The 21,462-nt window shown below is 44.8% G+C and overlaps 1 protein-coding gene across 6 annotated transcripts in view; it reads right to left on the minus strand.

Moving 5' to 3' along the window:
- The window catches only part of RGS19 (regulator of G protein signaling 19), a 72,959-nt gene that overhangs the window by 16,363 nt on the left and 35,134 nt on the right, over positions 1–21,462 (minus strand). For 5 of the 6 annotated variants that reach the window (XM_068261849.1, XM_068261846.1, XM_068261847.1 and 2 more), the window contains one exon: positions 301–419. In XM_068261849.1, coding sequence (XP_068117950.1) covers positions 301–389 — 89 coding nt within the window. In that variant the 5' untranslated portion in view covers positions 390–419. Of the gene's footprint in view, positions 1–300; positions 420–17,651; positions 17,779–21,462 lie in introns of those variants that run through there. The other variant, XM_068261845.1, reaches the window with a different exon arrangement.

Raw genomic sequence — 21,462 nt, forward strand, 5'->3', positions numbered from 1 at the left:
ATAAATGAAATAAATAATTATGACTACACCTCTGAAGTGACAGCACAGATTTTTGTTTTTAGTGAACCAGCCACTCTTCAGACAAGACAAACTTTTCTCCTGGCAGACTCATCCTGCCAGAGTTGCAGCCACTAGAGCGCACTCTATAGGCAGTAGCAGTATTAGGGAGTCTTGCCCAAGGCCGCCTTACTAAATAGGTGCAGGCTCACTGAACAGGAAGGGACGAGATTTGAACCCAGGTTGCCCTTGTCAGAGGTAGAGCCCTTAACCATACACTGTGCCCTCATATCTCATACTCACCAGGAGCAGTTGCAGCAGCAACACCAGCAGAGGCAGCAGGGATGGTTCCGGTGGTTCCGGGTGGGCTGGGTCCTGTCATATCGTGACATGGGAGATTCACTCGGATCAGGCCCTGTGTACTTCAAGCATAAAAAAAAAAGGAATAGTTAGACCGCATGCCGGCCTGCAGAGGCGGAGTCAGATTCAGCCAATGAGCTCACCACAAAAATGTGACATAACTGTGGCATGAGAACCGGTGCGATTCGTGCTGCAGTGATGTCACAGATTCCCAGGAAACTCATAGGCTGACGGCTGTAAGTACAAGTTTTTTGTTTTTTTTTTGCAGGAAGTGACTCATTGGTTTGTGTACGTTTACTTATAAGTTCAGAGTGGTGAAATGGTCTGTAAAATATTTTCACGACTAACTTTAGCCCTGTTTTAAGATACAAGCAAGTCACCAGCAATGCTTACCGTAAAAGGCCCCTGATTGGCCTATAGTCCTGTACTTAGTATGCTCAAGTGCTAATAACAATCAGCACAGGAATTAAAAAGGGTACAGAGGGACAAGTTACAACCAGGGAGGGGAGGGAGGAGTACATGGGAAGCAGTGGGAACATTTAAAGTGCACCTAAATCGAGGCTTCTATATTTCCTTTTAAGCAGTACCAGTTGCCAGACTATCCTGCTAATGTCTTTGGCTGCAATAGTGTCTGACTCACACACCTGAAACAAGCATGCAGCTAATCCAGTTAGACTTCAATCAGAGCACCCGATATGCATGCTTGTTCAGGGGCTGTGGCTAAAAGTATTAAAGGCAGACGATCAGCAGGGCAGCCAAGTAACATGAATTGTTTAAGGAAATAAATATGGCAGCCTACATATCCCTCTCGCTTTAGGTAGGCAGGGAATGCAGTACACTGCATCTCGTTTACTGTCAGTATAAGCTCATATTGTACACGCTGGGCACTACATGTTAGCGTGGGGCCCTTCCCAGTATTGTAGTATCACTGCAGCAGAGCCCTGACACACATCTGTTTCGTGCCTCACTGTGCTCTCTCTCAGGTGTTTCGAGAATTGGATATTCAAAGGAGCTGTTGGCGGTCAGTTGCAGTAATACTTTTTGTTTTCGGTGTATGGAGAGAATACTGGTAACAGGATGGATTCATTGGATTGAAGGGTCTCTGGTGAAAGCTACCTGTCTGTATTGGATGGCTTCAGCCCTCTGTCTTGGCTGCAGCAGCCATACACAAAAAGTGAGGTGGAGGGTTCCCCGATTGTGTGATGCTCGGATTAATGAAAGATACATACTCAGTTACACTGAGGATAGTCACAGAAACACATACACATCAGTGACAGTTACACACACACACACACACACACACACAGAGGATAGTCACAGAAACACATACACATCAGTGACAGTTACACACACACACACACACACACACACACACACACACACACACACACACACACACACAGAGGATAGTCACAGAAACACATACACATCAGTGACAGTTACACACACACACACACACACACACACACAGGATAGTCACAGAAACACATACACATCAGTGACAGTTACACACACACACACACACACACACACACACACACACACACACACACACACACGATAGTCACAGAAACACATACACATCAGTGACAGTTACACACACACACACACACACACACACACACACACACAGGATAGTCACAGAAACACATACACATCAGTGACAGTTACACACACACACACACACACACACACACACACACACAGAGGATAGTCACAGAAACACATACACATCAGTGACAGTTACACACACACACACACACACACACACACACACAGGATAGTCACAGAAACACATACACATCAGTGACAGTTACACACACACACACACACACACACACACACACACACACACACACACACACACACACACACACAGAGGATAGTCACAGAAACACATACACATCAGTGACAGTTACACACACACACACACACACACACACACACACACAGAGGATAGTCACAGAAACACATACACATCAGTGACAGTTACACACACACACACACACACACACACACACACAGGATAGTCACAGAAACACATACACATCAGTGACAGTTACACACACACACACACACACACACACACAGGATAGTCACAGAAACACATACACATCAGTGACAGTTACACACACACACACACACACACACACACACACAGGATAGTCACAGAAACACATACACATCAGTGACAGTTACACACACACACACACACACACACACACACACACACACACACACACACACACACACACACACACACACAGGATAGTCACAGAAACACATACACATCAGTGACAGTTACACACACACACATGCACATCAGTGACAGTTACACACACACACACACACACACACACTGAGGATAGTCACAGAAACACATACACATCGGTGACAGTTACACACACACACACATACACACACACACACACACACACAGGATAGTCACAGAAACACATACACATCAGTCACAGTAACACACACACACCGAGGGTTGTCACAGAGACACACACACACACACACACACACACACACCGAGGGTTGTCACAGACACACACACACACACACACACACACACACACACACACAGAGGATAGTCACAGAAACACATACACATCAGTGACAGTTACACACACACACACACACACACACACACACACACACACACACACACACACACACAGAGGATAGTCACAGAAACACATACACATCAGTGACAGTTACACACACACACACACACACACACACACACACACACACACACACACACACACAGGATAGTCACAGAAACACATACACATCAGTGACAGTTACACACACACACACACACACACACACACACACACACACACACAGGATAGTCACAGAAACACATACACATCAGTGACAGTTACACACACACACACACACACACACACACACACACACACACAGGATAGTCACAGAAACACATACACATCAGTGACAGTTACACACACACACATGCACATCAGTGACAGTTACACACACACACACACACACACACACACACACTGAGGATAGTCACAGAAACACATACACATCGGTGACAGTTACACACACACACACACATACACACACACACACACACACACACACACACACACAGGATAGTCACAGAAACACATACACATCAGTCACAGTAACACACACACACCGAGGGTTGTCACAGAGACACACACACACACACACACACCGAGGGTTGTCACAGACACACACACACACACACACACACACACACACACACACACACACACCGAGGGTTGTCACAGACACACACACACACACCGAGGGTTGTCTAACACTCACACACACACACACACAGGGCTGGTGCACACCAAGAGCGGTTCTGAGCATTTTTAAAACCGCTTACGTTTTTTCCCCAAACGCAAACTCGGGTCCTGCAGCATTTTTGCGGATTTCTGAGGCGATTCTGCCAAAATGTATAGGAAAGTGGAAAATCGATCTGAAAAGCGCTAGATCAGAGCGGTTTTACAAGCGGTTTTGTTACAGAAGCTGTTCAGTTACAGCTCTACTGTAACAAAAAATAAAATCTGCTACACAAAAACGCTCCAAAAAAACGCTAGGCATGTGTAGAAAATCACTAGGCACACGCCTAGAATGCCACGCTTCAAAAAACTGAGGGTAGTCACACATATACACACACACACACACACACACACACACACACACACACACACACACACACACACACACTAGTCACAGTTTCTCAAACACACAAACTGAGGGTACCCACAAGTCCCTCATACACGCATTGGTGGTATTCACAGTTAAACATTCAGATTGTATTCAATCACACAGTAGACACAAAGACATACATATCATGATCGTACACATACATACACATACACCTTGATAGCAGACACACAGCGGCATGCATGTGGTGATAGTTCACACACACACACACACACACACACACACACACACACACACACACACACACACACACACACACACACACACACACACACGTTCATGGTAGAGACACAGACATGCATATAGAGGTAGTAAGCGCGCGCGCACACACACAGCAGACACAAACATACATATAGTGATTGTACACAGACACACTAATGGCAGACACAAACAGACATGCAAATGGGGGTAGTATACACACACAGATATGCACATATGCACACACACACACACACACACACACACACACACTGATGGCAGACACACACAGACATGCATATAGGGGTAGTAGGCACACACACACACTGATGGCAGACACACACAGGCATGCATATAGGGGTAGTAGGCAGACACACACACTGATGGCAGACACACACAGGCATGCATATAGGGGTAGTAGGCAGACACACACTGATGGCAGACACACACAGGCATGCATATAGGGGTAGTAGGCACACACACACACACTGATGGCAGACACACACAGGCATGCATATAGGGGTAGTAGGCACACACACACTGATGGCAGACACACACAGGCATGCATATAGGGGTAGTAGGCAGACACACACTGATGGCAGACATGCATATAGGGGTAGTAGGCACACACACACACACACATGCATAAAGGGGTAGTAGACACACACACACACGCATATAGGGGTAGTAGGCAGACACACACAGGCATGCATATAGGGGTAGTAGGCACACACACACACACATGCATAAAGGGGTAGTAGACACATACACGCATATAGGGGTAGTAGGAACGAACACACACACACACACACATACTGATGGCAGGCACACACAGACATGCATATAGGGGTAGAAGGCACACACATGCATTATTATTATTTAGTATTTATATATCTTGTCACTAACTGTCCCTCAAAGGAGCTCACAATCTAATCGCTACCATTGCCATATGTCTATATTATGAAGTGTAAGTACTGTAGTCTAGGGCCAATTTTTTAGGGGGAGCCAATTAACTTATCCGTATGTTTTTTGAATGTGGGAGGAAACCGGAGTGCCCGGAGGAAACCCACACAGACACGGAGAGAACATACAAACTCTTTGCAGATAGTGCCCTGGCTGGGATACGAACCGGGGACCCAGCGCAGCAAGGCGAGAGAGCTAACCACTACGCCACCGTGCTGCCCTATTTAAGGGTAGTATGCACGCGCACGCACGCACACACACACACACACACACACACATAGGGGTAGTAGGCGCGCACACACACACAAACTCTGATGGCAGACACACACAGACATGTATATAGGGGTAGTAGGCGCGCGCACACACACACACACACACACACACACACACACACACACACACACACACACACACACACACACACACACACACACACACACACACACACACACGTAGTAGACACACACATGCATGTAAGGGTAGAATGCATACACACACACGCATATAGGGGTAGTAGGAACACACACATATACTGATGGCAGGCACACACAGACATGCATATAGGGGTAGTAGGCGCACACACACACTGATGGCACACACACACAGAGACATGCATATAGGGGTAGTAGGCGCACACACACACTGATGGCACACACACACAGACATGCATATAGGGGTAGTATACACACACACACACACACACACACACACACACACACACACACACACACACACACACACACACACACACGCATAAAGGGGTAGTAGACACACATACACGCATATAGGGGTAGTAGGTACACACACACACACTGATGGCAGGCACACACAGACATGCATATAGGGGTAGTAGGCGCACACACACACTCTGATGGCAGACACACACAGACATGCATATAGGGGTAGTAGGCACACACACTCACTGATGGCAGACACACACAGACATGCATATAGGGGTAGTAGGCACACACACTCACTGACGGCAGACACACACAGACATGCATATAGGGGTAGTAGGCACACACACTCACTGATGGCAGACACACACAGACATGCATATAGGGGTAGTAGGCACACACACTCACTGACGGCAGACACACACAGACATGCATATAGGGGTAGTAGGCACACACACTCACTGATGGCAGACACACACAGAGATGCATATAGGGGTAGTAGGCACACACACAGACATGCATATAGGGGTAGTACACACACACTTATTGCAGACACACAAACAGACATGCATATAGGGGTAGTATACACACACACTGATTGCAGACACACACAGACATGCATTTAGGAGTAGTATACCCACGCACACTGATTGCAGACACACACAGACATGCATATAGGGGTAGTATACACACACACACACACACACACACACACACACTGATTGCAGACACACACAGACCTGCATATAGGAGTAGTATACACACACACACACACGCACACTGATTGCAGACACACACAGACATGCATATAGGGGTAGTATACACACACACACACACACACACACACACACACACACACACACACACACACACACACACACACGCACACTGATTGCAGACACACACAGACATGCATATAGGGGTAGTAGGCGCACACACCGATTGCAGACACAGACATGCATATAGGAGTAGTAGACACAGACATGCATATAGGAGTAGTATACACACACACACACTGATGGCATACACACACAGACATGCATATAGGAGTAGTATACACACACACACACACTGATGGCAGACACACACAGACATGCATATAGGGGTAGTAAGCACACACACACACTGATGGCAGACACACACAGACATGCATATAGGGGTAGTAAGCACACACACACACTGATGGCAGACACACACAGACATGCATATAGGAGTAGTATACACACACACACTGATGGCAGACACACATAGACATGCATATAGGAGTAGTATACACACACACACTGATGGCAGACACACACAGACATGCATATAGGGGTAGTAGGCGCACACACCGATTGCAGACACACAGACATGCATATAGGAGTAGTATACACACACACACTGATGGCAGACATACACAGACATGCATATAGGGGTAGTAGGCACACACATAGACATGCATATAGGAGTAGTATACACACACACACTGATGGCAGACACACACAGACATGCATATAGGGGTGGTAGGCACACACACACAGATTGATGGCACACACACACAGAGACATGCATATAGGGGTAGTAGGCGCACACACCGATTGCAGACACACAGACATGCATATAGGAGTAGTATACACACACACACTGATGGCAGACACACACAGACATGCATATAGGGGTAGTAGGCACACACATAGACATGCATATAGGGGTAGTAGGCACACACATAGACATGCATATAGGAGTAGTATACACACACACACTGATGGCAGACACACACAGACATGCATATAGGGGTAGTAGGCGCACACACCGATTGCAGACACACAGACATGCATATAGGAGTAGTATACACACACACACTGATGGCAGACACACACAGACATGCATATAGGGGTAGTAGGCACACACACACACTGATGGCAGACACACACAGACATGCATATAGGGGTAGTAGGCACACACACACTGATGGCAGACACACACAGACATGCATATAGGAGTAGTATACACACACACACTGATGGCAGACACACACAGACATGCATATAGGGGTAGTAGGCGCACACACACTGATGGCAGACACACACAGACATGCATATAGGGGTAGTAGGCACACACACACTGATGGCAGACACACACAGACATGCATATAGGAGTAGTATACACACACACACTGATGGCAGACACACACAGACATGCATATAGGGGTAGTAGGCGCACACACACTGATGGCAGACACACACAGACATGCATATAGGGGTAGTAGGCACACACACACTGATGGCAGACACACACAGACATGCATATAGGAGTAGTATACACACACACACTGATGGCAGACACACACAGACATGCATATAGGAGTAGTATACACACACACACTGATGGCAGACACACACAGACATGCATATAGGGGTAGTAGGCACACACATAGACATGCATATAGGGGTAGTAGGCACACACATAGACATGCATATAGGAGTAGTATACACACACACACTGATTGCAGACACACACAGACATGCATATAGGGGTAGTATACACACACACACACACACATACGCACACTGATTGCAGACACACACAGACATGCATATAGGAGTAGTATACACACACACACTGATGGCAGACACACACAGACATGCATATAGGGGTAGTAAGCACACACACACTGATGGCAGACACACACAGACATGCATATAGGGGTAGTAGGCGCACACACCGATTGCAGACACACAGACATGCATATAGGAGTAGTATACACACACACACTGATGGCATACACACACAGACATGCATATAGGAGTAGTATACACACACACACACTGATGGCAGACACACACAGACCTGCATATAGGGGTAGTAAGCACACACACACTGATGGCAGACACACACAGACATGCATATAGGAGTAGTATACACACACACACTGATGGCAGACACACACAGACATGCATATAGGGGTAGTAAGCACACACACACTGATGGCAGACACACACAGACATGCATATAGGGGTAGTAGGCGCACACACCGATTGCAGACACACAGACATGCATATAGGAGTAGTATACACACACACACTGATGGCATACACACACAGACATGCATATAGGAGTAGTATACACACACACACACTGATGGCAGACACACACAGACCTGCATATAGGGGTAGTAAGCACACACACACTGATGGCAGACACACACAGACATGCATATAGGAGTAGTATACACACACACACTGATTGCAGACACACACAGACATGCATATAGGAGTAGTATACACACACACACTGATGGCAGACACACACAGACATGCATATAGGGGTAGTAAGCACACACACACTGATGGCAGACACACACAGACATGCATATAGGGGTAGTATACACACACACACGCTGATTGCAGACACACACAGACATGCATATAGGAGTAGTAAGCACACACACACACACACACACACACACACACACACACACACACACACACACACACACACACAGGAGTAGTATACGCACACACACACACACACTGATGGCAGACACACACAGACATGCATATAGGAGTAGTATACACACACACACTGATGGCAGACACACACAGACATGCATATAGGAGTAGTATACACACACACACTGATGGCAGACACACACAGACATGCATATAGGGGTAGTAGGCACACACACACAGATTGATGGCACGCTGCCACACACGTGCTGATAGCACACACCCGCACAAACACACACCAGCAGTACTTACGGTCCCTCAGAACACAGATTCCATCCCATGCATTAGGGCGACCATTTTAAGTGTGAAATGGTCTGACCTCCCCCTTGTCACTCTGTGCCAGCGTGACCCATGCAAATCACCCCACTGAGCTGGCATTGTTCAGCAGACAGAAGAGTCGTGGTGAGTATAATAACTGGCACCACTTACTTCCTCCTCACTATATTATCATTTGCTAAAATAAATATACATATCACATGATGTCAGGGTATGGTCACATGATGTCCGTGTATGGTCACGTCCACATGCAAATATGGATTCCTACAATGACCTGCATTCTCACAATACAGTAATACTGTATCTGCAGCCATCTAAAATAATGATGGTTCTCTGGGTTGAGATAAGTTTTCATTTTAAAGGACAACTGATGTGAGAGGTACATGGAGGCTGCCATATTTATTTCCTTTTACCCAATACCTGTTGCCCGTCAGCCCTGCTGATCTATTTGGCTGCAGTAGTGTCTGAATCACAACAGAAACAAGCATGCTGCTAATCTTGTCAGACCTGACAACAATGTCAGAAACATCTGATCTGTTGCATGCTTATTCCAGGTCTATGGCTAAAAGTATTAGAGACAGAGGATCAGCAGGACAGTCAGGCAACTGGTATTGCTTAAAAGCGAATAAATATGGCAGCCTCCATATACCTCTCACTCCAGGTGTCCTTTAAATACAGTATGTTGCTGGTCTAGGCGACCCGATGTAAGCTTCATCCAATCAATATAAAGGCACCCACACACTTATAGATACTGATTGAACTGTTCGATTCAGTGCAACACTATGGTCCGCCAATCGACCTCTGCTATTGCCCCACCCCGGATTGACCTGACACTTTCATTTGGTCCAATCAAAACTTTCGATTGATTTGAGTCAAAACCGATTGAACAAAAATTTTTAAAAATCAATTTTATGCTGATTCGATTTGAATCTGCCTGGAAAATCGAACTATGTATGGGCACCTTAAGACATGAGCGTACATCAGACTAACTAGATAGCCATCGAACTGCTAACAAGTGCTACTGTGCAAAATAACATGGAACATGGATAAAGTAAGCTTGTTTTCTCATCACTGTTCCTTCCTACAAAAAGTTATCAGAAGCATCTTAAAAATCCACTTGGATGCTGGGTCACATGATTCTTCTAACTAAAATTTACAAGAGTGGGCGGGGCCCTCACACACTACACTGGGTGGGCGGGGCAAGACCCCAGCTCACAGTGCTAAAGCTGAAGGGTGCAGACGTGGGTTTCTGTATCAGGAAGTAAAGGAATCACGTGACCACCTACGATTTAGGGGAAAAAAAGTTACGCATCCTGCGCACAGCTTTTTCACAGACTGGTTCCTGGACTGTTGTGTTAAATACGTAGCTGGCCTTTTACAGATGAGTCTAGGTCACTTAAAGAAGAACTGTAGTGAAAAGAACGTAATTAATAAAATTGCTTATTTTCTAACATTATTACTTTATATTTAGTCAGTGTTTGGCCATTGTAAAATCTTTCCTTTCCTTGATTTACATTCTTACATTTATCACAGGAAGTGACATCTTTACTGCCGAATGTTTGTGTTCCGAAGCCAGTAGAAATAATACCTTGTCTCCCAAAATGCCCTGGGAGGAGAATTCCGCATAGCTAAACAGCCTAGGCTGTGACATCACTGGGAGGGCGAGGCTACATACCACAATACAGCAATATATAGATATAGGAAGCATTTAAAACACGAAAACCAGATAATTACCATAAGTGGGTACCCTAAATAATTGACTACATTCTATTATATGTCCCTACAGTGCCTCAACTGTTGCCTGGTTTAAACGTGATCTTTTTATCAGATCAACAAGATGGCCGTCTGTCAACCACAGCGCAGATAAGGAGTGGAATCTTACTGCTGTACAAAGCAAGAAAAAAAATACACTGCAAGAGGAACTGTCATTTGTGGGCGTCGCTTCCTCTTCTGCAGAGGAAATCTAAAGCGTTTCTAATTCTTTGCATTTTGTTGTCCCCCTCAGTCCCACATCAAATATCTGTCACCGGCGGTGTCGTTTAGCTGGGAGACACCAGGCGCGGCCGCTGGTTATTATATGTGAACTCCCAAGAGGACTTGACACTAAGGAGATTAGAAATGGGATTATATGCTACAGTAATTAAGTGCGTTCAGAATGGATTTGTGTCTGGCTGCCATTTTGAAGGCTGGGAGGTGACAAGCGTATTCTGGGTCCCACCAAAAGGTGCGGCCCCCAGCTGTATGTGTTTATTTTAAAGGACAACTGAAGTAAGAGGTATATGGAGGCTGCCATATTTATTTCCTTTTAAGCAATACCAGTTGCCTGGCAGCCCTGCTGATCCTCTGCCTCTAATACCTTTTAGCCATAGACCCTGAACAAGCATGCAGCAGATCAGGTAGTTCAGACACTGTTGTCAGATCTGACGCTATTAGCTGTATGCTTGTTTCTGTTGTGATTCAGACACTACTGCAGCCAAATAGATCAGCAGGGCTGCCAGGCAACTTGTATTGTTTAAAAGAAAATAAATATAACAGCCTCCATAGTCTTCTCACTGCAGGTTTCCTTTATAGCAAGTTGCCATTTTTAAAAAGCCTGTGTGTCCCCAGCTGCAGGTAAGATTACACGATATACAGCTATATATAGAGTAAGCCATGAAGGTGGGTCGGGTGGACACGGACGTGTAATCAGTTTATTATAGGTACATTCCTATAATCTGTCATGGCCGCGTCCAGCACTGCGGAATTTCCTGCCACCTCCACTGATTCCCTGCCATTTATACCAGGCCTAACATTAAAGTTTAGATTCACTTAAAGGCGCGTTTTAAACGGTTGTTAAAGTGGGTTCTACCGGGTCGCACCCTGACTTCGGGATATAAAGCATAGACTGAGCCACATGAATCAAATAACCGCAGCTCCAACATTTAAAATACATAGACATAAAATGTACATTTCTCCAAGAGTAAAATGCACTATAAAGTACTTTTTTCCTATGTTGCTGCCCGTGACAGTAGGTTGTGCTAATCTGGCAGGTTTTAGACTAGTCCATCTCCTCATAGGGGATTCTCAGAATCAACTTTATTCTTTGCAAAAGCCCTCCCTGGAAAAGACCTAAATCAGGTATGGGCAAACTTGGCCCTCCAGCTGTTGAGGAACTACAAGTCCCACAATGCATTGTAGGAGTCTGACAGCCACCGTCATGACTCAAAGGCAAATGCATTGTGGAATTTGTAGTTCCTTAACAGCTGGAGGGCCAAGTTTTCCCATGCCTGACCTAAATGAACATGTCAGCCAGCTTCTCTCCTTGTTTTGGACAGAGCAACGTTCAGTTCAGTAAGTGGTTTTGTAAATCAAGAAATTAACTGAGAATCCCCCATGAGGAGATAGACTAGTCCAAATACTCAGATATTTACTACTGTAAGGAGCAGTGACATAGGAAAAAAGTAATTACATAGTACATTTTAAAAAGGTACACATATATATATGTATGCATTCAAAATGTTACAGATTTACAAGATAGATGTCATTTAATTTAAGGCAGCTCAGCGCATTCCTTTGTTTATTCTCTGCTCACAGCAGAGACAAATAACAACAGACAGGGTATGCACATGGGCTGAGAGCAGACAACTGGGATTCTAATATACCTCTACATGTGACTAGTTCTACTTGAATGAACACTCTACAGAAGGTAGTGGGGAATGGAATGTGAGACTTTGGAGCTATCCTGTAGACCAAATAGTGCACCATTGCCATGCAACCATCCTGATGGTCAGATCTGCTTGTAGCTTACATAGTTTATATAAATTTTAGTTTATATACACTTTTCCCGCTATAGCGTCCCATTACAGAAAAAATATCTATATAAATAGTTTTGTGTATCAGTTGCATTTTCTAGAGCCGAATAAAGCTCTGCTAAGAGACAAGGCGATATGGTGGCGCGGCGGGAGCTCGCGGCCGTCTCTAGAGGAAGCCAGAAACAACAGGCGCCACAACTTCCCCAAACCACCAACGCACAAGCCACACGGCACAGCCAGAGAGAGGCCCTCCTACACAGTATTATTATTTTGTATTTATATAGCGCCAACATCTTCCGCAGCGCTGTACAGAGTATATTGTTTTGTCACATAACTGTCCCTCAGAGTGGCTCACAGTCTAATGCCCACCATAGTCCTGTCTATGTATGTAGATATACTGTATGTCTATATTGTGTACCGTAGTCTAGGGCCAATTTTATGGGAAGCCAATTAACTTATCTGTATGTTTTGGGGATGTGGAAGGAAACCGGAGTGCCCGGAGGAAAACCACACAGACACGGGGAGAACATACTCCGTGCATGTAGTGCCCTGGCTGGGCTTCAGTATACACAGCGCACGCCTATAGCAGATAGATGGTGAATCTGTGCCATGCACAACAAATTCAGGCCACATCTCAGGGCTGGCAATTAGGGATGGCGTTGGCTGCAGTGACTAAGCCAGGTCACAGCGACAGTCTCTATCCCTATTGGCCAGCTGATTTCAGGTTATGGATGGGAGACATGCCGCAATGAACTACCACCTCTTCCGCCAACCATTATGAATCCACAAGTATGTCCTTTAAAGTTGAACTGAAGTGAGAAGAATATGGAGGCTGCCTTATTTATATCCTTTTAAACAATACACATTGCCTGGCAGCCCTGCTGATCCATTTGGCTGCTGAAGTGTGTGAATCACACCAGAAACAAGCATGCAGCTAATCTTGTCAGATCTGACAATGTCAGAAACACCTGATCTGCTGCATGCTTGTTTAGGGTCTATGGCTGATAGTATTAGAAGAAGAGGATCAGAAAGACAGCCAAGCATTGTTAAAAAGGAAATAAATGTCAGCCTCCATATCCCTCTTGCTTCAGTTGCCCTTTAACATTATAGTAGTGCTTTTAAAAAAGGTATAGATGCGGTTTCTGTACATATGAAGAAAAAAAAAAAAAACCTGCAGGCCACTCAACCCTGCTTTTTACTGGCAGCCCCTCATGCTGTCTTCTCTCCACCTAGACAGCATGAGTCATAAGAAGGGAGGGGTAAGGAGTGATCAGGTGGGAATCAGCAGGTTTGGTTGCAAGTTGTCTACTCTGCAAGCACAGACCCAACAGTGGTAGGTCTACAAGCTGGAATTATTAGCTTCCAAGGGTTCTTGTTCACAGTAAGTGTGGTGCTGATGGTGTGGGATCTCCATGGTAACATGAAAGTCAGCAGATTTTCAGGTTACCGTTCATAGTACAATGAGTGTTGGTGTGCAATGTGTTGAAGTGCATCATTGAACATTTTTGCGAATGACGCGTGCGATTTCTCGTCAAGTTGTATTGCGGCCGATGAAGTCTGTGTTGCACAGTGTTGAATGGAGTTTTACCAACCATCTCTAGGGAACAGGCTGAAACTCAATAGTCTACTAGAAAGGGTGTTTGTTATAGCCTAATGGTACAATCTCCTGTCCAATAAAACGATCAGAAACGATTGTTCGTGCCCACCAATGGAGGGGAAAAATAATAAGCAATCCAATCAGACTGAAATAATCTCTCCTAAATTCGGATTGACAGAACGATCGATCGCACAATCATTGGTTGTCGTGCGGCACCATTGATGGCACTCAATACAACTGATCGTACGGTAGATCGTTAAGGAGATTGCAAAGTTAATGAGCACATTTAGAGTAACGCATCCCTAGATTTGCCTCGAAGTGTTAACTGTTGTCGTGTTGTTACTCTGAGGATTTATCACACAGGTGACAAGAAGTACAGAGATGGTTCATGTGGAATTAACAAGCGAACAGGGCTTTGTAAGCTGGCAAACAATCAAGAGAAGGGCAGGGATGGATCATGAGAACTGGAGAAATGTCAAAATCTAGGTCCTTATTTAAATTGCTTTTTCTCTGAAGTTTTCTTCAGGGTGATATTTTCACATCTTATTAATAAAATGCTTTCTAAGCCACCAGCAAGCAAGAAAATACTCTGAATAACTGTGACAGTACTTTTTGACCTACTTTTTCAGTTGCAGAGTGCTGAAAACTTATTTTAAACAGAAGATGAAAAATTATCTCCTAGGAGAAAAAAAAAATGAATTGAACTGTAGGCTTAAACCTGGTACAGACTTTCAATTATGATTGGCCAATCACTGCCCAAATTTACCACCTCCATGTAGTATGAGGGTTCACCTGCACAATTCCCTCACAGTATTCAATATCTGCTGACCATCATACCACACGGAGGGGTTGTGGCTGGGAACATGCTAGGCATTGCGTGAAAGGCTGCGTTTTGCTGCATATGCGTTTTGAGGGCGTTTGTCGTTTTGCACATGCGTTTTTCTTGCATTTTAACACGTTTGCATTTCGCACATAAAAATCGCATATGCTTTTTTGTGCGTTTTGTATGCATTTTTTATATGTGTCACTAGGAATCACTAGAAAGTCATCTGGAAGTGGAAATACATCATGCATAAAAAAAAAGCATATAAAAAAAAGCATGCAAAACGCAATAAAACGCTATCCCTATGCGTCACCACTGACATACATTAGTTGTGTTTTAGATGAGTTTATGCGGTGAGTTCTGCGTTTTTAGAAACACACATTGCAGAACGCATATGCGTTTTTTTCCTGCGCCCATTGACTTGCATTATGTGCCTTTTCCGCAATGCTAGTGTTTCTGCCTAGTGCGTTCCTAACCTAAATTTAGTGATTGGCCAATCATAATTGAAAGCGTGTACAGGGCTTTAGTTAAGCAAGATCATGAGATGATGATTTGGGGCTGTACAGTGCAATGCAAAGCAAACAAACCATTTGTATAGATTCACATACTCACTAAAGCCTGATAATACATTTACTCCTCACCCAAGTAATACCCCAACGCACACAAACCTCAAGATAACGCGATCCCCACCAAAACTACACATCTGTCCTCACTTTATATACAAGCATTGAAAACTGCCTAAATCTGAACGCAAACTCATCCATGTGCTCAGCCCGAAAGCAGTGTTCAGTACAAATACAGGCCCCCCCCCCCCAAAAAAAAAGTCTGAGGCCCCCCTTCAGCGACCCGCAGATCGTATTTCCTGCTGCACCCTCCCCTCTCCACATGACAGAAGGGTCTGCTGGGAAGACAGCAGTGATCAGGTGTTAACGGTCACCCGAAACAATCACAAAAGCATTGTTCTAATGACAGTTATCCCCATCTGTTTGTAGCTCACCACTAAACTTAACTCTATTGGGGAAAATGAAACTTACAGCACTATAATCAGCCCTATTATTATTGATTTATAAAGCGCCAACATATTCCGTGACGCTGTACAAGGTAAGAAACCAACGTGGTGTACATAATAATCCAGACAATGGTGTACACCAATATACAAAATACAGAGTTGGTACAAAATACAGAAATGGTAATTACAGTGACAATAGTAATAGCCATATGAAGTTTTCAGAAAACGCACGCAAAAAATCATTAACGCATACGCACCTTACCACCGGATATAAACGCAGCAAACGATAAAGGGAACCACCAAACCTCATAGCAAGCAGGAATTTAGGGTGCATACACACATCCAATATTGATTGACCAATCACTGATCAATTTTACCACACCCGTATAGTAGCAAGGCCAACAGATTTTGATTGCTAGGAAAAGATTGTGTAGGTAAGCGCTCATATAACTGAATTGCAGTGCAATTTCAAACACAGGGGTTTTTTTTTCTGCCAATACAATCAGAATTGCTACCGCATGCGTTTTTTCGCTGATTGATGCAATACAAAAACGATCGGTCGGCGCAAATCCAAATTAAAATTCTCGACATCTCTGGTCCTATTTCTGATGGATCAGACCATGAAAACTGGTTTAGCAGGAGATCTCGGGCAGATTTGATTTGCTGAGAATTGCTTGGTTTGCAGTGAATGGTGCGTGGCCACCGAGAACGATCCCAATTCTGGTCGCACCCACCTTGCATGCTCTGGCCTGCTCTCCCAGCGGGTGCGTCTGCTGTCGCCGCTCTCCGATGCCCATCGGGGAAGTGTTGGTTGCTGGCCGGCAGTCAGGGTCTCCGGGACGCAAGTGACAAAAAGCAGCGAGGGGTGTTGGCAGAGAAGTGATTATGACATCCTGTGGTGACAGAGTGACTTCCTAAGAAGAAATCTTCCTTTCCTGAGTAACGTCAGATCGGGGGAAGGGGGGTGTGAGAGTGGCGGATTATCCTGGGGTGGCTTGCGATACACACATGTAAAAAATAAACTTTACCTTTTAAACAATACAGATTGCCTGGCTGTCCTGAAACCTCCGTCTCTATTACTGTTATGCTGGGAACACACGATGAGATTTTTAACTACTTTAGGACTACAGTGCTAAACCCTTCTAAAGACCAGGCTATGTTTAGTTAAATTGGCCACTGCAGCTTTAAGGCCAAGCTGCAGGGCCGCACAACATAGCGCACTAGTGATCCCCCCCCCTTTTCTCCCCACCAACAGAGCTCTCTGTTGGTGGGGTCTGATGCGCCCCCCCCCCCCCCGTGTCTTTTTTAAATCAATATTTATGTTAACTTCTTTTTTAATCAAAATGACTTTTTTTTGTATCCCTGCTCCCTCCCTCCCCCCACCAGCCAATCAGCGTGATCAGCTGTCATAGGCTTCAGCCTATGACAGCCGATCACTCCCCAGCCTCAGGAGGGGACAGCTTTGTCACACGGCTGCTGCCGATCGCAGCGCTGTACATGTAAATGGATGGCGGTTTCGCCGTCTTTACAGTCTCCGGAGCGGTGATTGCCGCTCGCAGGCTGAAGGCAGGACAGAGTTCCATCCCTCTAGCAGGAGATGTGCTAACAGCCTGAGCGCGATCTCCTGCAAAACAGAGCCCCAGGACTTGACGCCAATCGGCATTAGGCGGTCCTGGGGCTGCCGCCGCGGCCACGCCCATCGGCGTTAGCCGGTCAGCAAGAAGGTTATCAGATTTCCTGTCCAATCAATTCTCTCATTGTTTTTCCAATTGATTTCCCTTCACTTCTATGAAAAATCGATCAGAAAAACGATCGAAAAAAAGATTGGACCTGTCGGAAATTATCTATCAAACCATCTATCTGCCAAAAAAATCTCATGGTGTATCCCCAGCATAAGTTATAGACCCTGAACAAGCATGCAGATCAGGTGCTCTGACTGATGTCTGACTGGATTAGCTGCATGCTTGTTTCAGGTGTACGATTCAGACATTACTGAAGCCAAAGAGATCAGCAGGACTGCCAGGAGACTGGTATTGTTTAACAAGAAATAAGTATGGCAGCCTCCATATCCCTCTAAATTCACATCTTTACTGATAGGTTAATTTGTTTTCTTCTGAAATTTGATGTTATACCATGGCAAGAGGCTGCCACAAGGGGCCTAATAAATATGGTAATAAAGTATGCTACTTGACGTGAGAAATACCAGTTCCCTGGCAGTCCTGCTGGTCTATTTGGCTGCAGTAGTGTCTGAATCACACACCTGAAACAAGCATGCAGCTAATCCTGTCAGATCTGACAATAATGTCAGAAACATCTTATCTGCTGCATGCTTGTTCAGGGGCTACGGCTGAAAGTATTAGAGGCAGAGGATCAGCAGGACAGCCAGGCAATATGCATTGTTTAGGTTAGAAGGTGAAATACATGGCAGCTTCCATATCCCTCTCACTTCAAGTGTTCTTTAAAAACAATAAGGGCAATATAAAAGCTTGGCCGATGAGCTTTTTGTCCCTAGGTTTTCACAAAGGAATAGAGGACACGATCTGCCTATGGAGGAAAAACGTTTTAGCCATTTATTTAGGAAAGGGTTCTTTACAGTAAGAGTGATTAAGATGTGGAATGCATTGCCACAGGAAGTAGTTATGGGAAATTCTATATCTGCGTTTTAAGGGGGCTTAGATGCTTTCCTTGCGATGAAAGACATCCATGGCTATAATTACTAGTGGTGTTGATCCAGGGATTTTATCTTATTGCCATCTGGAGTCGGGAATTAATTTTTTCCCTTTTGGGGCTAATGGGACCATGCCTTGTAAGGGTTTTTTGCCTTCCTCTGGATCAACGGGGATATGTGTGAGGGAGCAGGTTGGTGTTGTACTTTGTTTTCTGGCTGAACTCGATGGACATATGTCTTTTTTCAACTTAAATAACTATGTAATGGCAATGCATTCACCAGTTTATGGCCGATGTGGGCGGAGCAAAGCTGGGTATACATGGGCACCATGGTCCCTGGTTCAAATCTCAGCCAGGGAACTTTCTGCACAGAGTTTGTATGTTCTCCCCATGTCTGTGTGGGTTTCCCCCAGTAGCTCTGGTTTCCTCACGCATCCCAAAACATACAAATAAGTTAATTGACTTCCCCCAAATTGGACCTAGACTACGATGGACATATGACTAGGGTAGGATTAGATTGTGAGAGTCATTGTCAGTGACAGGACTCTAAAGCGCTGAAAAGGGGTTGGTGCTATATACTATAAAATAATATGAAAACGATATATTTAATAATAATAGTATACTCGTGGGGGTGAGGGCAGAATCTATGCAGTGATGTCCCCGTCGTTTATCTGCTGCAACACATGTCCAATTCTGCACGTTTTCATTGAAGCATAAATCGCTTGCGGAGACGGACTTGACACAGCACCACGGCGTCCCGTATGTTTGCAGACATGTGTCTGCTCATTACACTGACTTCAGCTGTGTTTGCCAATACAGGCCAGATTGCCGAACAGATTGTATTGAGAATCTGTAAGAGGCAGCCAGCGCAGGCCCGATCGGCATATAAGATCTATGCAGAGCACTGAAACCAGTGCCTCCAAGTCACCAGAGTGACCAAACTCCACAGAGTACCAAATGTCAGCAAAGCTACTGTATGTAGGGCACAACTCTCAGCCAATCTCTCTAGAGTACCACATCTCAGGCAACCTCCCTAGAGTACCAAATCTCAGGGAACCTCTTCAGGCTGTCCAATCTCAGCAAGTCTCTATATAGCACCAAACCGCCACGACTCTCTGAAAAGTAAAAAAAAACTCAGTGTTTGTTTTTTTTTTTGCAGTCAACCTCTTAAATTTAGTACTCTACATAGATTGTCTGAGATTTGGTATGATTCAGTGAGATTTAGTAGACAACAAAGATTCAGTGAGATTTGGTACCCTACAGAGATTCACTAAGATTTGGTGAGAGATTAGACTTTCATGCCTCATGTATCCTTGCTTTTCCCCACATACTCAATACAACATGACACACTCTAATTATACAAAAAAACAAAACAAAACCAAAACCATGTCGTTTAAAGAAAATGGCTGCACTGGCATATCACGTTGCTTTAAAATTTCGTACATTAAAAATGTTCAATAATTATTCAATTGTAGGAACTGCAAACTATTCCCAAGAGACTACGAATGTCAAAACCCTTTTTTATAGACGACATACTGCAGAATGCTACAGGAAGTGAGAGCAATATCTGTTACTTGACTTCCTCCCGCCCAGAAGCTCTGCTACTGGACAGAAGGACATCAATGGGCGGGGCAGTGCAGGGGAAAAAAGAGACAGCAGACAGGAGTTTCAAAGCTAAAAGCACTATTTTTTTGCAAGGACAGCAAAATGACTCCTTCAGCCCCGAAAGATTGCAATATGCACTGTGCTGTCCCATCCATATGTGCACTGTACAAGACGTCCTTGTTTGTCTACCCACTTTACTGTATTATATACTACAGTATAACCTTGTTATAATAAACATTTGGGTATAGTAAACTCTCTCTCCAGGTCCTGGTA

This window comes from Hyperolius riggenbachi, chromosome 12 (genome assembly GCF_040937935.1).
Source record: "Hyperolius riggenbachi isolate aHypRig1 chromosome 12, aHypRig1.pri, whole genome shotgun sequence".
NCBI classification, from domain to species: Eukaryota; Metazoa; Chordata; class Amphibia; order Anura; family Hyperoliidae; genus Hyperolius; species Hyperolius riggenbachi.